This window comes from Dipodomys spectabilis, unplaced genomic scaffold, assembly GCF_019054845.1.
Source record: "Dipodomys spectabilis isolate Male_0828 unplaced genomic scaffold, ASM1905484v1 ptg000075l, whole genome shotgun sequence".
Lineage (NCBI taxonomy): Eukaryota > Metazoa > Chordata > Mammalia > Rodentia > Heteromyidae > Dipodomys > Dipodomys spectabilis.
This window is the reverse complement of record NW_024870752.1, coordinates 406,458-419,066: the sequence shown is the minus strand read 5'-3', so window position 1 is coordinate 419,066 and position 12,609 is coordinate 406,458. Positions and strand designations below refer to the sequence as shown.

General features: G+C 41.3%; 1 protein-coding gene across 1 annotated transcript in view; it reads left to right on the top strand.

Annotated features, from left to right (window-relative positions):
* Positions 1 to 575: 575 nt before the first annotated feature.
* The window catches only part of Obi1 (ORC ubiquitin ligase 1), a 33,553-nt gene continuing 21,519 nt past the window's right edge, over positions 576 to 12,609 (top strand). Inside the window, exons 1-2 of the mRNA XM_042682665.1 lie at positions 576 to 692; positions 11,956 to 12,091. Of these exons, the coding sequence (XP_042538599.1) occupies positions 621 to 692; positions 11,956 to 12,091 (208 nt within the window). The 5' untranslated portion in view covers positions 576 to 620. The remainder of the gene's footprint in view (positions 693 to 11,955; positions 12,092 to 12,609) is intronic.

Below are 12,609 nucleotides of genomic sequence, written 5' to 3'. Positions count from 1 at the left end.
ATTGAATATATTGTGATAGGTTTCATTAAATGTATCCCTGACATGTTTTCAGATACATTTAATCTGAATCAGGAGAAAATAAGGAGACACATAAGAAGAAGAGAAAAAAAATCACTGAAAATATTTTAATCGACTTTGTGGGGTTTAATCTTGAGGAGTAAAACTCCCCTTCCTCCATATAACTCCCTCTGAAAGGACGTGAGATTGAGAATCTCCTCTCTGCATCTTCCTCTCTCCTCCCTCCAAAATTTCTCCTAAATTTTCAAGGTCTTCAGGACTTGTGGTCTAACCCTCATCCTGCTCAAGAATCTTGCAGCTCCTGAGCCAGCAGAACACAAATAATAAAAGTTTCTTTCTGATTTTAAAGACATACATGTATCATAATCACATAAAAATATGCATATGCACATATATACTTTTTTTTTAAAGTATTTTTAAATAACACCGCCGGAAAATGCCCAGGCGGCCGCGCGCCCGCCCAGCGCGTTTCCTCGTCCAGCGGGCGGCGGGCCGTGTCCCTGCAGGGCCGCCGTAGCCGGCCTCGCGCGCCCCCGGCGGTGGAGAAGGAGCTGCGCTCGGGTCGGCGGGACTTCCGTGTTGGCGGGATTCTGAACGCTGCCATGGCGCAGACGGTGCAGAACGTTACGTTGTCTCTCACGCTGCCCATCACCTGCCACATTTGCTTGGGGAAGGTAAAGGATGTTGTGGCGACGGGGGCAGCGGGTCCGGGGCCCGCCGGAGCGGAGGGTGGGCGCGATGGTGGGCGGGGACGCGGCGTGAGAGCCGGCGGACCCGGGTTCTCAGCCCGCCACCGCGGGAGGCCGCGATCGCGAGGGCCCGGCAGGTGTGCGCCCCGGAGGGGGCCCCGCCGGGAGCCCCGCCGAGCTCCCGGGCTTGCCGGGGCTGGGCGGCCCCGCCACCCCGGCGGCCTCGCCCGCGGCCGACGCCGGCCAGGCCCGAGGCCGCGCCGGGCCTCCTGCACGCGGCGTCTGGGCCCCGGTGCCACCCCGGGGGCGCCGTGCAGCCCGCGGGCGCCTCGCCGGAGGCCCCTGGGTGCCGTCGGTGTCCCCGTCCTGGGGCCCACGACGCGAAATACTTTAAGATCTTGTCCGTTTCTCTCTGAGGCCTCGGGGATTGCTTTTGCTCTGGGGTCGGAATTGGAACAATAAATAGTCTGTACCCCCGAGTGGGGTTCAGCCCGAGAGAGAAGGTTCCTTTACACTCCTGGTCGGGACCCCTTCAGAAATCTAGACTACCGTCTCTCTCTCTCTCTTTGGTATGCTCGTGGTGCCTAATGTGTTTACTACGAAACCATGTGGTGGAGAAAGTAGTTCTCCATTAGCAATGGAGTTTTTGAATGTCCTCGTGCTTTCCTCTTCCCCTCCTTCATTTCCGTTCGGACCTCCCATTCAGTGTTTTAAAGAGCATTCCTCTACCCTGTGGATCACAACCCGCATAGATGCTGGTACAGCTTTGTGTTGTTTGGTGTTTCTTGTTTTCCACTCTGAATGATTGATCAGGTTTGTGGTGTGTCCAGGTGTGTAGACCACTACTGGAGCCTGGAACGACAGCCTCAGGCTTAGAATTGAGAATGGCAACCTCACCCAGCAAAGATTTCACCGCCAGCCAATATGTTCACCTGCCTTAGGTGTTTTGAGTATGTCACGTTGCTGATTTCAAGATGTTAGAAGGAAGTCGAGATTGGACATAAACAGCTAACTACCTGTGAGAATCAAATGTAAATCGGTTGAGTTGTTCATTCTGACTGGAGCAGACCATGGATGACCTCCTCAAGGGTGGTACTTGAACTGACATTGGCTACATTACCTACATGCATGGCTACTGGGAGAAGAAATGTGACAGATTTCCCAGAAGCATGTATTAAACTGGAAGTGAATTTCCCCCCAAACTAGCCCTAAAGCTGATAAAAGTGTTCTGGTGTAGGTAATTTACTTTTAGTTGTCCCTGTCTAGTTTCCATGAGTTCATAAGTTGTCTTTTATATTGAAATATATTCTGCCTGTTTGATTCAATAAAGCTGTATGTTTTCCATTTAACCAAAGGAATACCAATAGAATATAGAGGTCAGTGTGACTACCATTAGTTGTTTGTTCTTCAAGAGGATTTCTTGTAATGTGTCTGAGTGGATTGAGAAGCCGGACATTTGCAGATTACAGAATACTGTTATATTTATTGAAATATTTTGTTCTTCATTCACACTCCCTGGATTCTAACCTAGGTTCTGCCATTTGCTACTTATATGGTCCTAGGTAAATTATTCAACTTCTTTGAGAGTCCATGTCCTCACTTGTGTAATGGGAATGGCAATGGTACCAACTCTTCCTTGTGGGGATGATTACTTGAAACATATGTGATGTTTAGCATAAAAGGTGGCACACGGGCTGGGAAGGTGGCTCAGTGGTAGAGCGCTTGCCTTGCATGCCTGAGGCCCTGGGTTCTATTGCTCAGCACCACATAAGCAAAAAAAGAAAAAAGCCAGAGGTGGCGCTGTGGCTCAAGTGGTAGAACGTTAGCCTTGAGCTGAAGAGCTGAGGGACAGTGCTCAGGCCCAGAGTTCAGGCCCCACTACCGGACCCAAAAAAAAAAAAGGTGTTACACATGCTATTCAATAACTGTTAGCTTTTTCTTTGGGCAGTGAGACAGGCTTTCCAGCTGCAGATTCGAGATTTTTCCAGGAACCATGCTTTCCATGTTCCCCTGGTGGAACGTGCCTGAGCACATCCCAGCAGTGTTCCTTATTACTGTTGACTTTTCTAATCCAATCTGCCCTTGCAATTCATCCACCCACTCATACCATAGTTGTGGAGTACCAGATAAAGTGCTTTTCATTTGGAAGGAGATCAAGTTTTGTGCTTCCCAATATCAAGGTTTCTATTTGATATTAATGGCAAGCTTTTTGGCTAAAATAGCAGAAAAGTAAACAAATTTCCTGGTGATCTGGGTGCTTACCCCTTACCCCAGTACTGGCTGTTTTTCTGCTAGGAATACTGTCGCTTCCTTACCTTAAATCCTTATGCAGTGTCAAGTTCTCACTCTGATTTGACAAAATTAATTAACCAGTATTCCTGGGGACTGTTGGTCAGAAAGTCATCCACCTGAGTAGAGTAAGCCCAAGTATGACTCCTCAGTACCTCAAAGTCCCAAGAATGGATTTAAGAATAAGCCTTGGATGTAATTGTCACAAGTTAAGTAGTGTTGATTTTCTAAGAATTATCAGTGTTGTTATATAATAGCTGACATAATTTATATAAGTAGGATTCCAGTTTATATAGAAGCATTCCCTTTATAGAGAGAAAGGTGGGAGAGGGGAGATGGGTTATCTTTTCTTGACCTTCATAAGAACAGACACCCAGATTTTTAGACGTCATTATTAGATAACTTAATTCTTACAGTTTTAAAGTTCTAGAGTCAAGTAGTTCAAGAATTTATTTTTATTTTTAGTTTTTAAATTCTAGCCAGGCATTGTAGCTTTAATGTTATAATCTAAGCTTCTCAGAAAGTATAGATTCAGAGACTTGTGATTCAACCTAAGCAAAAAGTTATGAAGACTTCATCTCATTTAATAAGCTAGTTGTGCTAGCACATGAACTCAGCTACACAAGAGGTTGTAGATAGGAGAATTGTATGGGTTTAATCCTAAGTACCTCACTGTGTTTTAAAAACTGTGGAGATCCATCAATACAGTAACCTTATCTCTGAATGGGGAGATTTGGGGTGATTTTTATTTCCATTTTTGTTTTTTTTCCTATTCTATGAATGCTCTACAAATAAGAATTGAAACACAAAATAAGTACTGATTTTGAAGATTATTATTCAAGGTTATTTCAATATTTCAAAAATCAAGTAATTGTCATTAATGTCTTTAAAAGATGTGTTTATAACAATTCATGAAGAAAAAGTAACACAATTCAACATGGTAAAAATTCTCAAATTATGAATAGATTGTCTCTAACCTGCTGAAAGTAATTTACAAATGTATGTTTAATGGTTAGACTTAACCCTCAGAGTTCAGGAAGAAGGCAATTTAAGACTCAAAATTGTTAACAAGAGAATGACCTTGCTATTCAAAATATGGCCCAGAGACCAAATCCATGGCTGCTCTTGGAATTATGTGAGTGCCAGATTTCAGGCCATATTCTATATGTGTTAGACTGCTCTTTCAATTTAATAAGATCCTTAAGTAGGCACAGGTACAGTTCAGTTAGAGAAACACCTGTAGGTCAGAATAGGAGTTGGAGCTTTATTCGTTTGGGAGTCAGACTCATCTCCTTAAAATCTAGCTTTGAGCACATCACCTAATCTTTCTGGTACTCTGAGTTCTTATCTACAACGTGGAGAAAAGTTTATCTCTCTTACTATAGGATTAAAGCAGTAAAATGTTCAGAAGTTACTAGTGTTATCCCAAGTACAGCCAAGAAGCTTAAGTCCAACACCTTATCTTATCATTCCAAGATAAATTCACTATGAGATAACAAGTTAAATGCATTCCAAAAACAAGAGGCAGAAACTAGAGGCTCTACCTGAAAAATAACAAAAATAGCAAGTTCTTGGTTGTGTAGTTCCTGTAGTAGAGTGCCTGCCTAGCAAGAACAAGGTTTCTGAGTTCAAATTCTTAATACTGCAAGAAAAGAAAAGAAAAAAATTCCAAATGCCCAAAGTTGAGTTAGTGAGGTCTTTATACAGTCGTTCCTCTACAACAGTTCTTTTGAATCTTACTAGGGACACCCATCAAGTTTTAGCATGGTACAAAAAAGAATATTCTTTCAAAAATAATATTCCTCCACAAGGCAAAATTGGCTATTGTCTTTAGCAAAGATGCCCAAAGGGCAGAGGAATTGTTTTGAGAATAATTGCCAGACCAGTTGGCAAAGCTGAGTTGTAGCTTTGTTACCTCCATTTTCTCCATCAGTGCCCAGCCTCTTGCTTCTTTCTCTCTATGTATATATTCTCTATATTCTTATTCTCAAATTATTGTTTATGAGACCAGCTCCAAGGAAGAAAGAACTGGTGATTTTATCCTTGAATAACACTGAATACAAATTTAGGCTCTGTCATTTATAACATATCATTATTTTCTTGTCCTGTATCATTATTTTCTACAGCCGAAAATGTATTTAATACAACCAACACCATTAACTTGGGAAGTTTCTTGGAAATACCTTTGGCTGTTAATTCTAGGTGGGATGAAGGTAGATTTTTGACCCTCAAGGGCATCAGGCAATATATAAATACATTTCTGATTGTCCTCAGGGATGTGCTACTGGGGTCTAGTAGACGGATCCCAGGGATACTGATTGCTCAATATTCTCTAGTATACAGATCACCCCTCTACGTGGAACAAAAAGAAAAAAAATGTAGTTTGTCTTTTTTTTTTTTTTTTTTTTGGTCGGTCCTGGGTCTTGAACTCTGGGCCTGGGTGCTGTCTCTCAGCTCTTCAGCTCAAGGTGAGCACTCTACCACTTGACCTACAGCGCCACTTCCAGTTTTCTGGTGCTTTATTGGAGATAGGAGTCTCACGGTCTTTCCTGCCCAGGCTGGCTTTGAACCTCAGATCTCAGCCTCCTCTGAGTAGCTAGGATTACAGGTGTGAGCCACCGGTGCCCAGCCGGTCAGTTTCTCTTAAGACTAAACTTTTGGCTGGGTTCTAGTGGCTCATGGTTATAATACTATTTATTCAAGAGGCTGAGATCTGAGGATCACAGTTGGAAGCCAGCTCAGGCAAGAAAGTTCATGAGACTCTTACATTCAGCTAACCACCACAAAGCCAGAAGTGGAACTGTGGTTCCACTTGAACAAAAATGCTCAGGAATATCACCTAGGCCCTGAGTTTAAGCTGCAGGACTAGCAAATAAAATAAAATAAATTGAACTGTCTTCAGATAGAAGAAATAAAATGAAATAATACAAAAGTTTAGTACAGAATAATACAAAAGTGCACCAAAGACTGTACTCTTCTGTTCAGTGAGAAGAGCCTGCTTTTTACACCTTACTCATGCTTCCTCTTCCTCCTCATCCTTTTTCTTGCCAGTCTTAGGGAATAATTTTAACTTAGGATATCACTTCAACATGTTCTGTCCTGATAACTTTGGAATCGCACATGTTGTTTGCTGTTTTGGTGTTTCTATGTTGTTGTTTTAATTTCTTAAGGGTACTGTTTCATTGCTGCAGATCTCATTTGAGAGTAGATTGAATAGAAGCAATAATATGGATAAATTGTCGTTTCTGTGTCTTGGGATTTATTAAAATCTACTTGATTTGTTTTTGTTTTTTACATTGCAGGTTCTTTATATTTACTGCTGCAGGTTACAGTCAGATAAATGACAAGTGAGTTATTTTAGTAGTTCTTTCTCCTTTATAAATTTCTAATCTAAGCTAAATTTATATCACCATCTACAAATCACCTTAACCAGCTGTTTCAAAACTTGAACACAAGGATAGTAATAACAACAGGCATCTTAGTGCAAGTGATTCGCCAGTGGATGACATTGTTAATGGGCCTTAGCCAACAAAACCAACTAGTCTCCCTGTAAATTTAAAAAACAACAACAACAACATTTTTTTTAAGTTACATACTTCTAAGATACAATGGTAAACAGACATTCCATATTACTGGCATTTCTATCTTGTGGTCCCTAATTATAGCTTTGGTTTCAGTCTTAAAGCTTCACACAATCTCTCACATTAGGACCTGCATACAGAAAACCTAGCTTGGCTACTGTACACTGCCTGGCCTCCCAGGATTGCCTGTGAAATCTCTGGAAGCCTTCATGACTGTGTGCTTGCCAAATCAGCATCATGTGGATAGTCTCAGGGCAAGTTGTACTGGGTCACATGGTACCAAGTACACGTTGTACTGGGGCCTCTGTCAACTACTGCTATAGTGCCTTGACAGTAGAACACAGGGAAATTCATCCTGTGAAGTAATTCCCTGCGTATACTTTGTTAGACCAAGGAGCTGCTAATCAAAAGGAGGTCTTGGAAATAAATTTTTACCTTTACACCTTTGTGCCTGTGAAGAGTCAATGTATTGACTATGCAACTCATGATGGGATCAGGATCTTGTTCTCCTCATACTCCCTCCGCAGCATCCCTTCAGCCTTACTGAGACCAGTCCATTGACTCTCATTGACTCACTGCCATCATGACCACTTAAAAGTACTCATTTCCGAACTATTCATGGTCATGTGTTATCATCAGTTCCTTCCCTCTCCCTTCCTCCTTGGCGAAACCCCAACTCTGGGTAAACCAAACTACTTATCTGTTTCCTTCCTGAACTTGAGCAGCTAAGTATTGGTAAGAAAAATACACACCTATGTTAATTGGTTTTTCTTTGCATTCAAAACCACAGACCTCAAATAGGAACTCAACAATGTGAGCAGTCTTGCTGTACAGCCCCAATAAACTCAACTTTGTCACTATTCAAAATACCTGCTTTCGGGCTGGGAAGGTGGCTCAGTGGTAGAACCCTTGCCTTCCCTTGCATGCATGAGGCCCTGGGTTCGATTCCTCAGCACCACATAAGCAAAAAAAAGCCGTAAGTGGCGCTGTAGCTCAAGTGGTAGAGCGCTAGCCTTGAGCTAAAGAGCTGAGGGACAGTGCTCAGGCCCAGAGTTCAGGCCCCACGACTGGACCGCCCCTTCCCCCCCCCAAAAAAAATACCTGCTTTCTTCTCATTTTCTCAAATCTGTGTTCCACTTTGACTTTGCACTTTTAGCTGATTCTCTCACTTCATGTTTGATGACACAAATAAGCAACTGGGATCATTGGAAGACAAATTTTCTCATCTTTTTCTCCAGTAGTTCTTCTAACTCCTTTGTATTTGTTTACACACGCATGCACACACATATACACACACCTATTTCAAAAGAGCACAGATCTTTACCCTTATATAAGCCAAATTTTACACTCTGGATCCCTTTCTCTAACGTTTTAAGAATTTTGCTACCTCTGGCCATAATGTCTCTACTTCCATCACTGATATTCTTTCTGAGTTTTTTTCATTGCCTTCCTTCAAAAATAGAAGGAGTTTTCAGTATTCTGTCTTTACTTCGTCTTTCATTGTCTTAATGTCCTGTTGGGTTTCCATCTCCGTAGTAAATTAAATCATTGTTACGACAGTAGATACTAATCAAAGGTGATAACTTTTCCTTCTCTAGCCTAGCTTTTTAAATTTGGGAGTGTAAAGTAAATCTGTTTGGAGAGGCTGCAGAATACATGTGGCTGTGTTTTGTAACAACACGCAATGAAAATTCATACTCACCTGCCACTGAACACTGATGAGAATTCATTCCTGGTAGAAGCACTTTGGAAAATTAGTTTAAGACATTGTAGTTCATTGCCTTTGAGGTTTTTTGTTGTTTTAAAATTAATTTTGTTTTAAAATTAATTTTGTCAAACTGTGTGTATATGTGTGCGCGTGCATATGCACAGGCTAGTCTTAGGGCTTGAACTCAGTGTCTGAATGCTGTCCCTGAGATTCTTTGTTTGAGGCTAGTGCTGTATCACTTGAGCCAAAGCTCCACTTCCAGCTTTTTTTGGTAATTAGTTGGAGATAAAAATACAAACTCATAAGTAAATATGTTGGGTGATATGCAAGTGTATACAAAGGGATAAATGGAAATAGGGTAGATTTGAGGGAGACTTCAAATAGTGTAATTCCTTAGAAAGCAAAATAAAAAGTTTGGCAAAATAAAACACTCGAAATTACTGGGAAGGGATGGGATGGGGTTAAGACGGAAGGAGTAGGCCTAGTAGTGCCAGTAGCTACTCAGGAGGCTGAGACGTGAAGATCATGGTTCAGAGCCAGCCAGGGCAGGAAAGTCCGTGATTCTCCTATCTCCAATTAACCACCAGAAAACTGGAAGTGGTGCTGTGGCTTAAGTGGTAAAATGCTAGCCTTGAGCTGAAGAGCTGAGGGACGGTGCCTGGGCCCAGAGTTCAAGCCCCACAACCAAGCCAAAAGAAAAAAGAGGGAGGGGGTAGACAGATGAAGAAGGGGGAAAATGCAGACAATCATCCTACAAAATTCAGAAGGCTGAAGGAAGGGGGGCTAGGGGAGGGATGGGTGTTGTTGAATAGGGTGACATTGATCAAGATCCGCTTTGTTAAGTGGCAACTCCTTTTACAACTACTTAAAAATAATAATAATAAAATACATATATATCCCCAAAATCATGGGCTTTACTGCCAAGACTGGCTTCAAATCACAATCCTCAGACCTCAGCCTCCCAAATAGCTAGGATTACAAAACTCAGAGCTAGCACCCAGCTTGTCAAACTCTTTTACCAGAATAAATTGGAGCTAGGTTTTCTCAAGAGAAAATTTAAATTCCTCTCTAATTACCTTCTCTGTTTAGTTTTCTTAGATCAATGTTCATAATCAAGGGAGCACCAGAATGTTTAGAAAGCCAATCTGAGACTTGAGGGCTCCTTACAGTGAGACTTCAGTGGTTACCTACCTGTCACGAGCAGCCATGCACCCGTGACTTATGGAGGGTAGGACTTTGAAATTAATGAATATTCATTGTCCTTTTCTAAGCCAGGTATAGAACAGTGCACATATTTTTCTCTCAGGAAAGTGGTTTTTGGTGGGACTGTCTGCTACTTCATTCCCCCTGTATTTACTATGCTTTCCATTTGTCTTCCAAGGTGGTCCTTAGCACAGAAGGGCCCTATTTAGTATTGTCATTAAAACGTATTGATGTTGTCCAGTGAAAATCTCAGTATTCCTGTATTGGTTTGTTTTATTGCTTAATTTATGCCACTTGAAAAATATTAAGATTAGAATAATGCCTTAATATTTTTCAAATAATATAAATTTAGCAATAAATACTTCCCTTGTGGAGAGAGCCATAACAGAATGTATCATAGTATCTTAATAGTTAACACATTCTACAAACTTCTATTGAGAATCTACTAAATATTACTAAGTTAATTTGTAGGTACTAGAGTCTTAGGAATGAGTAAGTCTTTAAAAGTCTGAATCTGGGGCTTGACCTTAGCACGGCTCACTTAAGTCAAGGCCAGTGCTCCATTTGGCCACACCTGAGTTCCCCAGGTTGCATTCTGAACTCATTGGTGGTTAAGAATGCTCCACACCCACCACATATCCAGGCTACTTCGGTGTCAAGAGAAAATTAAGTACTATAATTGGTGGCAGTTAGCATTTACTCTATGCATTTGCCTTATATGTATTATGATGTGCTCATTTGAGGGAATATGATTGGCTCAAGTTTGACTTCCGCATTTGGCTAAAACTCTGTATGTTACAAGAATATCCTCTGTTCTGTTTTCTTCCTATTGAAACACTACAACCAAAACATTCAACCCAGCACAATAAAGTGTTTTTTACTGTGATTACTTCACAGAGTAGTTGTATTGTATATGAGAAAGAGAGAGAATGAAAGAGAGAATATGTGTATCTGAAAGCAGTTTGTAAAATAGGATGTAAATGTAAGGTATTGTTATTTGTTCTTGTGTAAAATGGGATCCAGGAATATACTGTAAATGTAGGAATGTAACAGTGATAATCCCCCTTTTATAGCTAATATAAACATATATAAATAACAATTAACAAATGGAGTCTAGGATTGTTGTATCTGATTTATGTCTATATCTTTCACCGTTAATATTTACGTTTTAAAACATTTGAGATTTGAATTCATGCCTTTTGGACTGTTTTAATTTGTATGGCTTTGAGGAATTTGTATTAAGAGGTTGTTAGTCCATTTTGTGTTGCTCTAACAAAATACTTGACCCTAGATAATTCTGGTGACTGAAAAGTCCAAGCAGCATGGTGTCACAAGGTCCCATCATGGCCTGTGTCACAGTATAGCATCATATGCTGGGGTGTGTACAAGAGTGTGGTTGGGGGTTTGGTGAGACCGGAAGCAAGAGAGCATCAAGAGGACTGGGAAGGTGGCTCAGTGGTAGAGTGCTTGCCTTGCATGCATGAGGCCCTGGGTTCAATTTCTCAGTACCACATAAGCAGAAACAGCCAGAAGTGGCACTGTGGCTCAAGTGGTAGAGCACTTGCCTTGAGCTGAAGAGTTGAGGGACAGCACCCAGGCCCAGAGTTCAGGCCCCATGACTGTCAAAAAAAAAAAAGCATCAAGAGGCCAGAGGCCAGGCTGACTTTTTTTTTTTTTGTCAGTCATGGGGCTTGTACCCTGGTTCTGAGCTCTGTCCCTCAACTCTTCAGCTCAAGGTTAGAGCTTTACCACTTGACCACAGCACCACTTCCGGTTTTCTGGTGGCTTATTAAAGATAAGAGTCTCACAGACTTTCCTGCCGGGGCTGGGTTTGAACCACAATCCTCAGATCTCAGCCTCCATAGTAACTAGGATTACAGGCGTGAGCCACCTGCACCCTGCACCAGCTCACTCTTTTATAACAACCAACTCTCGTGGGAACTAATCATTCCTTCAAGACTTGACTCACTCTTGATTTTTTTGGCCAGGACATATGACACTGAACGCCTGGCAGATGTCAGCACTTATTAGCTGCTTGCTCTTATTTTGTGATACAGTGGAATAAATTGAGGAAAGATTTAAGTGTCCAGATGGATGACTGAGAAAATGTTGTTTAAAAATTTTCCCAGTTTTCTGCCATTCTATAATTCTCATATAAAGCAGGATAATGCCTCAGCTTTCATGGAAACATACAGCAGATTTTTACCTGATCATGAATGTTTACAGAATAAAGTATTTCATAAAATTTCAGAGTTTTAGTCTTCAAGACAAGCTATATTAGTTCTCATCTCTGTTAAGTATATATAAGTGACAATGTGGTCAACAAAAGTAACATTTTTACATCCTGTGTGTTCCCTCTTAAGCATCTACTCTGCTGTACTTCAGAGGAGCAAGTCACTCTAAACTAAACCCTTTTGGGAATCTATGACTATTGTCCTGTACTAAGAGTAAGTTTCTGTTTTCAAAGGTACGCCAGCCTGTCATATGCATCAACCACCATGTGTTTTGTTCTATTTGTATCGATTTGTGGTTGAAGAATAATGGCCAGTGTCCAGCTTGCAGAGTCCCCATCACTCCTGAAAATCCTTGCAAAGAGATCATTGGTAAGAGTCTATTTTATATAAGCACAATAGATTTGATGCCATCTACAAGTAGTGATTGTATGGGGGAAGACCAGTGTAGATAGTTTGCAGTGATGTTATTTGATCAACATAATATTGAATGAATTGGTAATTTGTGTGATGTATATATGGGGCAACTGAAGGGCAAAAGTAATCTAAGAAATCACAAGAGAAATAATCCTTAAAGGCTGTGGAACTGACATTCCAGTAGAAACTGCATGTGAGCAGAAGTAAAGTATCAGTTGCTACAGTGAAAAGAAGGGCTGAGAAGGCTCAGGAGTTTAGGCAAAAAATATTTGTTTGTTTTTGTTGTGCTAGTACTAGGGGTTGGCCTGGCACAGTAGCTTTTTCTGTCAAAGTAGGAGCTCTACAACCTGAGCCATACCTCTACTTTGGGCTTTTTGTTGGTTAGTTGGTGATATGAGTCTCATGCACTTTTTTACCTGGGCTTACTGTGAACGAGGATCCTCAGAACTAAGCCTCCTGAGTAGCTAGAACTA